Genomic DNA, 14,891 nt, shown 5'->3' with positions numbered 1-14,891 from the left:
ATACTTATATATGTATGTGTATTTGAATCTCTAACTACTCATTACAATTTAGCATGCAGACTTCCCTTCAAAGGGAAACTATTACTATATTTCATACTTAAGCATACTCCAGGCATCACCACAATTTAAGAAATATTGTTCACATACCCTCCACCAACAAAAGGCAGAGATAGAGCAGGGGAGATACTGAGTGAGATGGTTCTTATTGCTGTGAGTCAAAGGCTGAGACTATTTGGGAAGACGGAACTCTGTAATAGCTGATACTACTGGTTTACAAAGAGGACCTTATACTCTAAGTTGAATCAGCATGGAAATGATGGACAGTTGTGATAAAGCCACCTCACACTGTTTCAGATATATATTGGCACAGCATGTTGAATAAATGTAGTTCAGATTTTTGTATCTTTTATGTACAATAGTCCCTTAAACATTTTGCAGGTACCTCTGTGGTTCAGGTGACAGCGACTGATGCAGATGATCCTACTTATGGCAACAGTGCTCGAGTGGTTTACAGCATATTGCAAGGACAACCTTATTTTTCTGTGGAGCCAAAAACAGGTAACTTGCCATAAACTCTCTGCAGTAATGCTGAGAAAAAAGAAAAGGTGTATTAAAAATTGCTAGGAATTTATTAATGTGGTCTTTTGGTTAATTGAATACATTTGTATTTTGTTGATCTTTTAATCTCTTATTCTTCAGAATAGATTATGAAAACCACAGATCTGAGCTATGTGATGAGCAGACATTGTTGGAATGGGAATTTTTATCTTCTTGTCAATCTACCAGCACCCTGGTCTGCTACCTGTTGCCATCTTTCTGATCAATGAAAATTTCAAGAAGCTATGAACAAGTTATTTTGCAGACATTTGTTTGAGAAATATCTAAATGTCACATAGCCAGCTTTCCTTAAGTATGGATTTAGGCATGATCACCTCTCCATTCTCCTTCTTAAACTAAAGTTTTGTTGTGGGAAATTTATCTTTTCTTTATTAGTTTGAAGGAGAAAGCACCATGCTTCCTATCCTTATCTGATACAACATTTTGCTGCCACTTTCAAAACAAGTTACTGGTGGAACTTTTTTTTACTGTTTTCATGAAATTTTGTGAATATTTTAAGCCACAACAAGATTCAGCCTTTAATCCTCTGTCTGTTTAAAAAAACATTACCCATGCTACTGTATCATTTCATAGAGTGGGAAAATAAGTTCTCACTCTGCTCAGTTCAGTTTGGTGCCTGAACTTTCACTTACACCAACATGAAGAAGAGTTATAATCTTCATTCCAGAGATGGACAAATTGAGACAGAAGAGAAACAATTTACTGTATTTATCATAAACAATCTGTGATGTGAATCAGACCTGAAAACCAATGCTATGACCAAAAGGTCACACTCTGTTCAACAGCATCTAAATTTGCAGAAATAAGTACTATAATTATCTTCATTTTGCAACAGGTCCATCTTCAGCAGGGATATATAGCATTTTCTTTTTCCCCCAATGAGTATGATTTATAGTGGTTTTCCCTCCGCCTCTCTCTCTCCCAATGTATATGTATGTACAATGTATATCGTCATAATGACGGTAGACAGCCCTTGAACAATAATACAGTATTTTCTGCTAAATCATAATCTTTAAGGATTCAGACTGAAATGTTTGCATACATTTTCACTTTGATGTGATACTCAAATTTCCTGTGTGCATGATAATTAGCTTCCAAATGATTGGTTAATGTTGCCTGGCAATTTAACTATGATAGAAGAACAAGCAGGTCAGAAAAAGCAATGTAGAAACAATAACATTATGAAATTGTATATTAATTGTGTTTTAACACGTCTTGTAAAATGGGTGAAATAGTGCCAGACCGTCTGTTTGTGAAATAAATGTTTCAACCCAGAGATGATTAATGGCAAGTCCTGCATTCATAAGGGAAGAAAGAAATAAAACTCTAACTAAACATTCGACAAATATCAGATGAAGAGATATGTGTCCCAATGTGCCTCTCCTTTATTTAGTTTGTTTATGTTTCCTTCACTGCTGACACTAAGTGCTGGTGGAGTAAACGGCTGCCTCTCTGGAAATCAGAGTTAGCAGCTGTACTGTGTACTGAGCATGAAATATTCATAAAGTCATCACGTTTTGAGACGGCATATTTATTTTCTGACCTATATCAACAGAACTGAAAGGACGGAACATGGAGCTTTCTTCTGGTTTTAATTTCAAATCAATTAATTACAAATTGTATGCAGATTATGAAATGGATATAACAAAAACTACTTCAGATATTACAGTATTTGCATTGATAAATAAAAAATCTCTTAATTACACTGAGCTTTAGAAGTGGGTATTGTTAAAGCAAATATATGATAAAATAAGATAATTTCATATATATGTGGAGTCTGACACGATATCAATATTAGTAAGAGTTAATGTGGTGAATGACTATTCAAGATATTGTGAAATGAGTCTTGACCTTGGAATCTTAAAAAAGAATGCAGAATATTCTGTTCTTCCTAGCTTTAAAAGAGTGGGAAATCAAATACAGAAGATGATATCTTCCAGGGAAGGGAGTGTTACCCAAGACATGAAGTCTATAGTTCAGGGAGAAGATATTTGAAAAAATACAGTCATGGATGACACTACCCAAAGAATCTAGTACTAAATAAAAATTGGTGGGTTTTAATGACTACTTCAGATAAGCTTGTAGTATGTCAGTTCAGGTCCTAGTCAAAACCTGTGATATTAATGTTGAAATTAATTCTTTCCCCTCTTGTTGCAATCATTGATCTGCTGCTACCTTTCAAAGGCAAACTCGGCTTCCATGGTAACGTTTTTGCTTGTGCAACCATTGACATATCTTGTCTTACTGCAGGTGTTATCAAGACTGCCCTTCCAAATATGGATAGAGAAGCCAAGGACCAGTACCTACTGGTTATTCAAGCAAAGGACATGGTTGGGCAGAATGGTGGATTATCAGGGACCACATCTGTAACTGTCACCCTGACTGATGTTAATGACAACCCACCCCGCTTTCCACGACGTAAGTTACTTTGTCAAAATATGACTTGTAATATTATATCTAAACATTGTTATTTTCTTTACACGTCATGCTATTTCTAAGCAAAGAGTAAAAGTGCTCAGCTTACATGTTAAGTATTTTGAGAATCACTGTCAGCAAGGTATATTTTTATTATTCTTTATTATTATTATTATTACATTTGAAGAATCTTTTTTCTTTACCTAATATGTTTCATATCAGTTGAAATGATGTACAGCAGATGCATTTATGAATGTATTTTACTTCCTCTCTATGAATAAAAAGTAAAAAAATATACACCCTAATAGATACTTAGCTCTTGCCAGTTGGACTTCAGGATGCATAGTTCTTTAGCTTGACTCTTAATCCTTCATATTCATTTCGCATTTTAGCAGGATTTCTCTTGTGCATACAGCATTTCCTGAAGAGTTAATCACAGAAGAGCTGGAAAGTCATCATCCCTCCATTTACTTTCTTTGACCAAGGTGGCTCCCATCCTAACCAAATAAAGGAGTACACAGATGTATGCTCAAACCTGTAGAGCTCAGTTTAGTAATAGCATTCTGTCTGGGGTGCTTTTTTCTTAAAAAAAAAAAAAAAAAAAGCGCCCTTGCTAAGTAGAATAAAAATAATATGAAGAATGTATTCACGTCCACTCCAGCCTCACCTCCAATGAAATAAAAAATAGATCTGTACATAATAGATTTCCTGTTATTTCAAGCCACCAACTGCTTGAAATAATAATAGAATAACTGAAGTTATTTTTGAAGGTGAGGGCGTTATTGGCTACAGGCTGCACTCAGATACCCTTTTGACAGCATATATATCATTTTCTACTTGAATGAAAAAGCTGGAATTTTCAAGAATGCAGATGGTGCACTTACTGTTAAAGAAATGAATATATATCAGTTTCTAGTCATAGTCAGATTGCAAACTGCAAAATCAAGATACACAGCTATAAAAGCATAAGAGTTTATATTGATATTATTTGACTTACTTGCTTTTTTTCCTCTTTTGTGGAAACCAAATTAAAATATTTTCTGCATTGGAACTCTGTAGCAGGCATTCACCTCATGATTTGCACTTAAGTTTTGCATTATGTTTTTGCATCTTTGCCTTGTACTTCTGTCGTTGTAGGAAGGAATTATGCCCATAGTACTTAAAGTAGAGTCCATCACCAGGAAAACCTAGCAAAGAAAGGGCAATTCTATTTTAAACTGAATATATTCTGTTAGCCTGAGTAGACTGCAAGTGCATGATTTAAAGGAAGGTAGATTTTAAGAAGGCTAGGGGTTTTTTTAGCCTACAGTCCAGAAGACTGAATTCATTAATTTTTTAAATTTCACAGGATCATATCAGTATAATGTCCCAGAGTCTTTGCCCGTGGCTTCTGTGGTGGCCAGAATAAAAGCTGCAGATGCAGATGTGGGACCTAATGCTGAAATGGAGTATAAGATTGTGGATGGTGATGGTTTGGGAGTATTCAAAATTTCTGTCGACAAAGATACCCAGGAGGGAATCATAACAATTCAGAAAGTAAGTCTGATTTTTCTTACTGATTCTGTTTGGATCTGTGCAAGATGAGGGCAGCTAATGAGAGTATAAGCTTTTGTTTCTAAAAGCCTCATCTGCTGTAAAATTTTCCATTGGCATATTTCATCTTGACTTCAGTGTGTGCGTGCGTGTGTGTGATTTTGAGCTTTTTAATGACTTACACTGAAAAATCTTTTGGGTTTTTTTGGCAATAGCTGTATTGTTTTGATGAGTCTTTTTTTTAAAGCTCCTGCATATACAAGTTTGGATGGGAATCCAAGCTTTAGTCTCATTTGTCCTCATATTAAAGAGAAAATGTGAAAATATATCTTACAGTAAAAATGCAAGCTCCAAATATAAAATGGATCCCAAATGTAATTAAAAAAAATATATATATAATTGTCTTTGGCTGATGTTGTTCTATTCAGAAGGCACACATTACTAACATTAAAATTATGTATCAGTAAGAATAGTTGTTTTACGAGATAATATGTTATAGAAAAGTATTATTTGCAACAAAATGGAACTATTTAAAGAAATATTTTTTCTTCTTAGCTTTCTATATGTACAGTTAGAAAACTAACATTTTAAAACTGAAAAATCATGTTTATATAAAAACGTTAAAACTCAGTATTCTTACCTTGCTGCAACACATTTTAAAGAGTATCCTTTTACAAAATAAAAATGTGCTTAAATATTTTGCAAGAAAATTTAAATGTTGAGAAGAATGGGGAAAAAACCCAACACCTTAGAAGAATCTCTTCTCATAATTTCATACTCTTAATGTGTGAATGCTTGGCAATGACAATACTGAATCTATGGCCCTAACTCTGCTAAGCACTTTAATACCCCCTAAAATATGGTACTAACTTGGTATTTTAGAATATGTGCAAGTCTGTTCCTGAACAGGGACATATGTTTGTAGTTAAAATGATTCCACGGCAGATTTTTCTTCCCTATATACTCTTTAATCTCTGTAAACTTCACCCACCAGTTGTGGTTTTGTTTTGTTTGGGGTTCTTTTTTTTTCCCCTCCTCTGGTGCATCAGTTCCTTCTAAAGCAGTGTAAAACTTCAGTAACATTTCTCCTTTGAAAGAAGTTAATATTGCATGATGTTGCAAAGCAATGGGCTAATCCTCTGATGCTCTGAACGCCTGCTGAGAGCTGGTAAGCATCCATAGATGTCACAGCAAATGGAAGACGTTCTGCACCCTTGAAAGGTCAGGCTCTAATATGTATAATGTGAATCATCTTTTTTTAAAACAAAAACATTCATCTTAGGCTTCTTGCAAACTGTGCTAATTTCTGCTTAGCACTTTTGAAACACAAGTGATGAAAAGTTAGTTGTCTCTTTGTTCAACAGCCAAATTCAATGTGGCTCCTTCAGTTTGCTCATTTAGGGTTTTTGAGCAAGGATCTGGAAGAGAGATGCCCATCCCAGAGGGAGAGCATTTATTAGTGCCACAGTGAGCAACACTGACTCAGCTGGGGGCTTCAGTTTAGTATGCTCTTGTAGTTGTGGTGTTTGTTCCTGGAATATCCTGATTCCAGTGTTGCACAGTGGACCAAATAATTGTCATTTATTATTTCTATAATCACTTTAGTTAGGGAGCTGAACTGGACTTTTCAGTACTGAATATTTATCCTGGGAAGTGCTTTATGAAATAGCTAGTGGACTTCATTAAAAAGCTTACAAAATTTTGATCTGATGAAAAGCTCCAATTTGCTAATCATTTTTAAACCTAGATGCTGCTATATTTTGACACAAGAATTTGGACTTTTTTCTCTTCAGCATTAGAACTTTTCTCTCTCATTGTCCTGCTGTTATGGACTTTCTTCCCTCTTCTGTACGCAAAGGGGAGTCCCCATGCTGAGGGGCACCTCTCAACCTCTGGATGCCCTGAGCTCTTCACTGGGACTCCGGGGAACTTGGTTGCCTTGCCCAAGGCAGACAACATTGGCCAGGAGGGAAGAATGTAAGTGAAGAGCTCAAGCACAGTGGCTAAAAGGCAACGGTACCTTGTTCTTCTCTGGGGAACAAGTACAAAGAAGAGCATTCATGGCAGTGTATGCAGGTTAAATGGGCCTCAACCCCTGAGCCTTACCTGCCAGATCACTGTGGAGTTGAGCAGAGGTTATCTCTGCATGATAATGTATGATGGTTAGTAAGGAATCAGGGAAGAAATTAAGTCTGTAGCCTGGAATCTGCCTAAACATTTTACTATCCGGCACGTGACGTTCTGTACACCTCTGAGTGTAATTAGCTCTCTCCTTTTCATGCCCCTGAAATCAGCTGAGGCATTGAGAAACAGCTCAGCCCCCAAACACATGCCCATCATTTTAAATTCCTGTGTATTTTTATGCTCAGATGACATGTCTGTGTACACATCAAGCAGTAAAATGCCAAGGCAGAGACTTCTGAAAAGGCATGCTTTGGTTCTAAATGCAAATGCAAGCTTTAGCTTTGCGTACTTTTCCTTCAGTCGTACATAAAAATCAGCAGGCTGGGCATGAAAATCACCGCCAGTGTCGCTGAGCAGCTGAAGGCACTGCTCCATTCATTTTTGTGCTGGGTGTTGCAGGGAAAGTTTGGCATCTGGTTTTCAGAGTTCCATACACAAACTGAGGATTTTAATTTCTGTTTTTAGAAGGTTAACGCTTTGAGACAATTTGAAAAGTTGACTTCCTCTAAGACTTTTTTTAAACACTTAAGGAGCATCCAGTAAAAAACAAAGTTTTTCTAAAAAAAAAAAATAAATTGAAAGAAGTGAGATTTAAGAATTAAGTGAGCAAAGCAGGATTTTTGTATGCTCCAATTGGATGAAATATGGAAGAAAATGCCTAAGGATCAGCAAAAATTGCAAATAAATTATTTAGATATATATAAATTCAGGAAAATGAAATTTTTTTAAAAAGAGAGATACCAAGAATTGTTATATTAGAAAGAGAAAAATGTTACATGGCTACATATTTCCCAAGATTACTTGTGTATAATGGACTTGTGGCAAACAGTGAAAGGCGGCAAAACTTGTGAATGAGATTTGGGTGTGTATAATTTTCGGTTTGGTTTGGGTTTTTTTCCATGCACATTTGAACACATTTCTTCTCTGCAGCCTATGACACAAAGACTTCAAAACATCAAAAGTCAGCAGAAAAAAATAATCATGGTTTTAGTCTAACAGTGATATTCATCGAAATATGGAGTGTAATGTTCCCTCATTTATCCCTCTTCTGCATTGCTAAATCCAGGTATCTCTTTGGCTTGCATGGTTTATTCAGGATGGATTTTTCTCTAAACAGCTTGAGAACAGTGCTCTTTTTCAAATAGTAGTAGTAGTTCTGCTCATAATTTTTCTAGCCATGGTAGGACTGGGGATGGCATGTTCCTGAACATGCTGGTACTGTTGCTGCCTGGTGCCTCGCATCAGTCTGTACTAGCCACTAGACTAAACCTCAGCCCAAGGTAACATCTTGACAGTAGGCTGGTACTCTTATAATAACTCTCTTGACCATACAGAATCAGAAAAGAGAGGAATACTTTGTCTTTTCATCGACTTGGTCTTTATCCCTCCAAAGAGTAAAGAGTAGGATTGTACTACCTTATGCAGCACAACTAAGAAGCATGCATGCTGTACCACTGCACAATATTTGCTGCTATATGGTTTTCCACATGCTTGTGACACCTTATTTTCTTTCATCCTGGTTAGGAAGTTTGAATCAGGATTAAATGAATGAGATGTGAAGTTCATGTATTCCAGCAAGTTGCTTAAGTTCATTCTAGAAAACAAACAAACAAACTTTTAAAAAATTTTCTTTGGGACAAGGACTAACTTATGTTCATGAATTTGTGGTGTAAATAATAACAAGAGGTTAACTCTGGGTGGAATTGTTTTTTTTGTTAAATCAATGAAGCTAAGATTTCATCTTATGACAGTAAAAACAGTATTGAACCATTTACTTGGTTATTGTCACTAAAAAATAAAGTCTACCTTCTTCTGCAATACATTAACTGAATTCATTGAATTCATATGCAAAAATTTTATTCAGCACTTATCTAGGACAGTATATAAAAGTGCATAAGTTGCTTTTAGGATGCCATGCTCTGTTTCCAACCTGCAATAGGATATGAAAAATGCTAGAAGGCAAACTTTATTTTCCAAATGCTGGTATAAACAACAAGTGAATGGGACCCATAAGCACAGTTCAGAGTGGTATTCTCAGCTTACAGGAAGGGTGGGAAAACTAGTGGGGGTCTTTTCCTGTAACCTACTATGTTCATATAATTTGTTGCCTAGTCGTTTCAAGTCACTGTGGAAACCTTCCTATTTTTTTCTTTTCCCACCCTCTCTTTTATTAAATAATAATAAAAAATGAAAAGTTCTCACTTGGTAAATGAAACAGAAGAAAGCTCTTCCTTTATCCCGTACAGAGCAGTCTAAAGGTACCACCTGCTCAAACTTGGTGCTAGAGTTCTGATGTTGCAAATAATGGGAGAATTTGGCTATTCTCCACCCTGTAGGCACACTTGCTGTAGTGAATTCCTAAGTAGAGCTAAATTAGATGTGTAAGTCACTTTTAAGCAGGATTTAGAAAAACATTCATCTTAGGTGATCTTTTCAGGAAAAGGAAATGTCTTGCGCAGTTTTTGAAAAGGGATTGGGCATTTATATTTCTTAGAAGTATTTGAAAATTTTATCCTAGTTCACACTGTGACTCAGTTCTCCATCTGTAGAGTAGGATCAATTCCTTCCTGTGGTTTCATTTGTAATTTACATTCTGCTATCAATGCTGTTAGCAAGGACTCAGATAATTTGCATAGCTACATTTCACAGTGGTGAGGGTGTTTGGAAGAAAAGTGTAATTTTTCTGAATACATTGGAGTTTGAAAAAGATGTTTTGGATTTGTCTCTGCAGTAGCAACCTTAGAACTGAAGAAACGTTTATGGAAGTGAGTGATGATTCAGTCATTTAATACAATAAATTCTGAAGTATCCATGCAAACCTATCTGTGTACAATTTCAAAGTGAATTCATGTTGACTGTTCACAGAATCCTGATTGTAATACACATGAATGGAAGCTTGGCTAAACTTTCTAAGCAAAATGCATACACAAGACCATATTGTTTGTAGTTTCCAAAGCATTATTACTAAAAATAGGCATCATAGAAGTACAGATCTCATTTTGTTCACCAAGTTGCAGGCTATAGTTAGACTTCAATAAAAATAACAGCTTAGTAGCAAAACCTCTTAAGATAAAAACCTGATACATAATCTGTATCCACCTACGCCTTTATCAAATACTTGGTGCTTAAAGTAGTAATGGTAATTTAATAATAAAAAAGGCCGCTAGGTATATTTTTATTATATGAATCATATGTGACTTTTTGGAAGGTTATGAGATCTGATTCAAACAATTTCAAAGTCTATGAAGAGATTTTAGTGGATGTAAGTGCAAAACAAACAAACAAACAAACAAAAGCCTGAAGACTCTATAGAGGGTTGTCATGTCTCACTGTAGCAAGTGACAAGCATTGAGAAGATTTCCCATAGTACAGTTCTTGCTCACTTGGCCTTCATTTCTCCCCCCAGTACACAGCCCTACCACCAATATCAGCAACCAATTTGAAAGTTAAAGGGAAAAATGTGAAAATAGTGTCGCAAAGTACTTTCTCATCGAAATTGACTGCTAAGAGATTATTCTAAAACCTGAGTTCATTCTAAGAGCAATGCTGGCAATTGTAAAAATGGGGGGTTTATGCATAAGCTTTTGAGTGAAAAGCTATCTTTCTATTACTGTTAACATTTTGCTTTTTTTTTTCAGCTAGAAAATTTTCTTTCAATTCTATATCAGAGTTTACAATGTAAGAATTTGAGGCTTCCATGGTTCCTTTGAGAGATAATGTGCATTTGTTTGATGTACTGCAGTTTTCACTATAAAACCTCAACTGGGCTTAAAAATGGGATTTTCACTTCTGAGAAGTACATTATTACAAAGTTACCATACAATAAAAAATGAACATTACAAAAATGGCCTTCCTGTGAATGATAACTTCATATCCAGCCTCTGTAACACAGATGACTTGTTTTGCAATTTCCTTCAGACAGGATAAAATTCTTACCCTTAAAAGAAAAAAAGATAAAAATAAAAAGAAAGACCCCACAAACCCCCAAATGAGAGAAAGATAAATGGATCTTGCATGGGATCTAATCAGATAACACTAATGCACAGATATTAATGAAATTGTCAAGCTGTACTGAAGGACTGAAGTATACATTGTCCATTTAACCTTCAACACTGATGTAGCCATTTGTAGGCTGTTGACTTGGTATTCCATTATTGGAATCCTGTGCTTTTGTTATAGCAGGAAATAATGAAGGCATGATCCAAAGGCCAGTTAAATAATGCTCTCTGTATAACAAACACCAGTGATAATTAGATCAGAAGAAATGAGAAAAGGAAATATTTTCCATTCGCTTTTTCAGTCATTCATTACTCTCTGTAGTATGTAATGTCTTCATTAGATTATCTACAAATTGTTGAAACATTTCCACCAGGTCAAGAACTCTTGCATACTAATCATATCTTAGAGGTTTTGTTTATTTTCCCAGATTATATTCTGCCTCAAAACCTGCTACTTGTGTAGCCACCATAGGATCTGAGCATGTGTATCCTATAGGAACAGACTGAGGAATGATGACTAGCTTTTGTAGACATTGTCACACCCCACAGGAGACAGGCTCTGCTACAAAGAACTAAAATAAAACAATATTACCGCCCCTAAATGTCCCGATCCAATGACAGGGAAGATTTTGATATGATTCCAAGAGCGAGGTTAAGACACAAACAAGGTCAAATGCCGTATACCCAGTAATCTTTGAGACAAACAGCTCGAGATAACAATTCAGTCTCTCACACTGTATAAGACAATACCATTTGATGTTGTAAAACTCCTTTGCCAATCCATACTTCCCCTCTTCTAAACACCAACTGTTCCCCACTGTATATGTACATATGTTAGATTTTTTATTTATTTTTCATTAACAAGGACCCCTATATCTTTTGGAAACTATCAGCAGTATGGGGTACCAGAAGATATCTGAGGGAATCCCAGGGCAGGATTCATGTTGCTGAAAGCAGATGTTTACTTCTTCCATTTTTTGACACTCCCTTACTAGTAACTGGTGAAAAACAGGCATTCAGAAGTAGACCAGCTGATTTCTTCCCTGGAAGAATTTTCCTACGCCCACTGTAAGCACCATATGGTGGTTTTCTCCCATGTACATGGCTAAGTTAGAGGGGGTGAAACCTGCTTTTAGTAAGCAAGCCTGTTTAGAACATGCATCTGCACGATCATTAGTATTGCGTCCTTCTTTATGAGGAAACACCTTTCTAATGAAAGTGGGTTTTGTGTATTCCCTACAAGTCTAACACTCCTGTAATCCAGTCAAATAAAGAATGATCTCTTTCTACATTACAAGAATGAAATATGATGATTTAAAGTGTGTGTCAGCCCTTGTGATAAACATTCACATAGAAAACACCTGTTCTTATGATTTCCATTATAAAAGTTCTAATTTAGTCTTTAATCAATATAGAAACAAGGGAATGTATTAAAAATAATTTAAATAATATTTCATCATTATTGTTCTTATTCTATTCGAAGTAAAATTTATATAATTTGTCCAACCACATATACTGTGCTCTATGCACTTTCTTTATTAAATCAGAATTTTCGTAATCATTTTTTCTTAGGATGACTGCGGTGTTGACATTAGTATACCGAAAGAAACTATCTTGTCTGCAGTTTCATGATGTATTTCCATGTGTTTGATTAAGTATAGCTGTAATCTGAATCATACAATTTCAACAGATATCCCCGATTAATAAGAATTAATTAGCCTTCCCTTCTCTGCTACATATTTTTGTACATTCTGACTGAAAATACACTGTTCACTAAGGGCTTGCTTTTTTTTTTTTAGTTCAGCAAATCTCAGCCTTTTGTCTTTGGCATTCTTCAGGTTATCATTTCTTTAATTAATATGATGGTTTTATTGGAAGATGAGAAGTCTTAAGATATTTGTGTGCTTGGTTGTCTTCTCCTTAACCTTGCTGCTCATCTGGTCATATCAGTTGCTTAATTGTTATCCCCATACAATATAGTTTCTGAGGCATTTTTCATCATCCTGACACCGCATTACATTTGCATTATGGCTGTGAGGTTTGTTCCATAGCACACATATTGTACTTGAAATATAAAACCAAAATTAAAATGAAAAACAATTAAATATGCTTTAGTAATAAATACTGACCAGTTGTATCCAGTATAGTGACCAGTATCCAGACAACCTTTCCTTTATGTGTTTGGGGATCTATGGATACTACAGCACCTATTCAGTGCAAGAAGTAAGCACTTGCATAACATGAAGATCGTATGTATTCCCATTCGGAGAAGCCTTTTGCTGCCACATAGAGATTATAAAAGTTCAGTGCCTTTCTGAGTGTGTTGTGCTGGAATTCATTTTTCATGTTTAAATCTAAACTGTGTACAGCTGTATCATAACATCAGCATAATTGCTGACCTTAAGGTGCTCGTTTGGGATTTATCCTACTGTAGGTTGATGGAGAACTTAGACCCTTGCATTTGTAGGTCAACAGATGTGTGTTTCACCTCTGCTGCTCCTCTGAGTGAGTACAGGAGTGTTTTGCAGATGCTGTCAGGTTATTGTGCAAGAACGTTTCAGATCTCTATGATGTATTCAGAATCAGAACTGCAGAAAACCTTTTGTAATCTGTTTTATACACTTGGAATTATGGTTTGAAAAGACAGTTCAGTAACCAGACTGCAGTTTTAGAAATGCTTGGGTCTTTTACTGCTGTTCTTAATGATTAAACTTGGAATTGCAAAGGAATAGTTAGCCAGCTGTTTGGTGCAAGCTAACAAACTAAGATTATAGATATAGGATAAACTGTGCTAATATTAGCATGATGCTTTCTTTCAATAATTGGCTGTAAGGTAAGATGCTTTTGTGCCTCTAAAATAATTTTCTTTACGGGACTGTCCTCCAGATCACAGATATCCTGTTAGTTGTGGAGGGAAATATTCCAAAAGAAACTATACTTTCATCAAAGAAAATTAAAGCAGAATGGAGGTGGAAAAAATTAATGTGCATTTTGTTTAATGAGCAAAACAAACCAAAACAATCTCCAGGCTGCATGTCAGTCCAAAATATTGTCATATAAACAATGAAGTTTAACCAATTGCCGCGTTTTCTACACAAATTTATACAGAGCTTGGTGTAATAATTGATTAGTCAATCCCAATAGTATGCAAATGGCCCCTCCCCCAATTTTCCAAATGATGTGTTTTCACCAGTGAATATTATATTGAGTTCTTATGTCTGGGTAGTATGGCACATTGTATTTAGCATTATCTTATATAAAATATGAATAAGATAAAAAGAAGTATTCATTCACAATGATGAAATAATGGGGGAGAACTTGGTTGTCACAGAAGTCACAGAAAGTTTTGCCTTTAACAGAGAATTCTTGCTTCATTCACAGGCTAGAACTACCTTTACCGTTAAAATCATTGGGGAATATTCACTAGTGAGACACTGCAAACAGTGTTTTGAGAAAGCTAAAAAATAAGCCATCAGCTATGCTCTGCTAATCAAAAGTACTGGTTGTATACACATGGCAAAGTTCATTTTGTACTTACTGACAGTTGTAAGTGAAACAGTTTTGTGGCGACATCACTGGATAATAAAATTTCCAAATAACTTTACCTGTGTAGGAGCTGGATTTTGAAGCTAAGACAAGCTATACCCTGAGGATAGAAGCAGCCAATATGCATGTTGACCCTCGCTTTCTGAGTCTGGGGCCCTTCAGTGATATGACAACAGTGAAGATAATCGTAGAAGATGTTGATGAGCCGCCTGTGTTTACTTCACGTTTGTACTCCATGGTGGTGTCTGAAGCAGCAAAGGTTGGCACTATCATTGGAACTGTAGCGGCCCATGATCCAGATGCCTCAAATAGTCCTGTCAGGTAATTATAAGATGTCTTAATTGTTTATTTCTTTAGCCTTTGTATTGAGGTTGTTCATTTTGTTGAGAGAGGGTCTTTGGTTACACTGAAAGCAATTAGTTAGCCTGTTTCCCTTGCAGAGGGAGATTGAGATATTTCAAGAGTTTGCACATTTTGACTTTTATACTCCTGAACTACAGAACCTTTGAAAAGATAATATAATTACATCTCTGTAAAACAAAGAAGAGAAGAGAAGATATAATTTCACGATTCCAAAGGAAAAAAACCTCAACATAT

The 14,891-nt window shown here is 35.7% G+C and overlaps 1 protein-coding gene across 1 annotated transcript in view; it reads left to right on the top strand.

The window, feature by feature from the left end:
* The window catches only part of LOC142028918 (cadherin-7), a 79,633-nt gene that overhangs the window by 45,613 nt on the left and 19,129 nt on the right, over positions 1-14,891 (top strand). Inside the window, exons 4-7 of the mRNA XM_075022918.1 lie at positions 439-558; positions 2,869-3,036; positions 4,382-4,569; positions 14,362-14,615. Coding sequence (XP_074879019.1) covers positions 439-558; positions 2,869-3,036; positions 4,382-4,569; positions 14,362-14,615 — 730 coding nt within the window. The remainder of the gene's footprint in view (positions 1-438; positions 559-2,868; positions 3,037-4,381; positions 4,570-14,361; positions 14,616-14,891) is intronic.

This window comes from Buteo buteo, chromosome 3, assembly GCF_964188355.1.
Source record: "Buteo buteo chromosome 3, bButBut1.hap1.1, whole genome shotgun sequence".
Lineage (NCBI taxonomy): Eukaryota > Metazoa > Chordata > Aves > Accipitriformes > Accipitridae > Buteo > Buteo buteo.
Note: the sequence above shows the minus strand (reverse complement) of the source record. Positions and strands in the feature narration are given on the sequence as shown.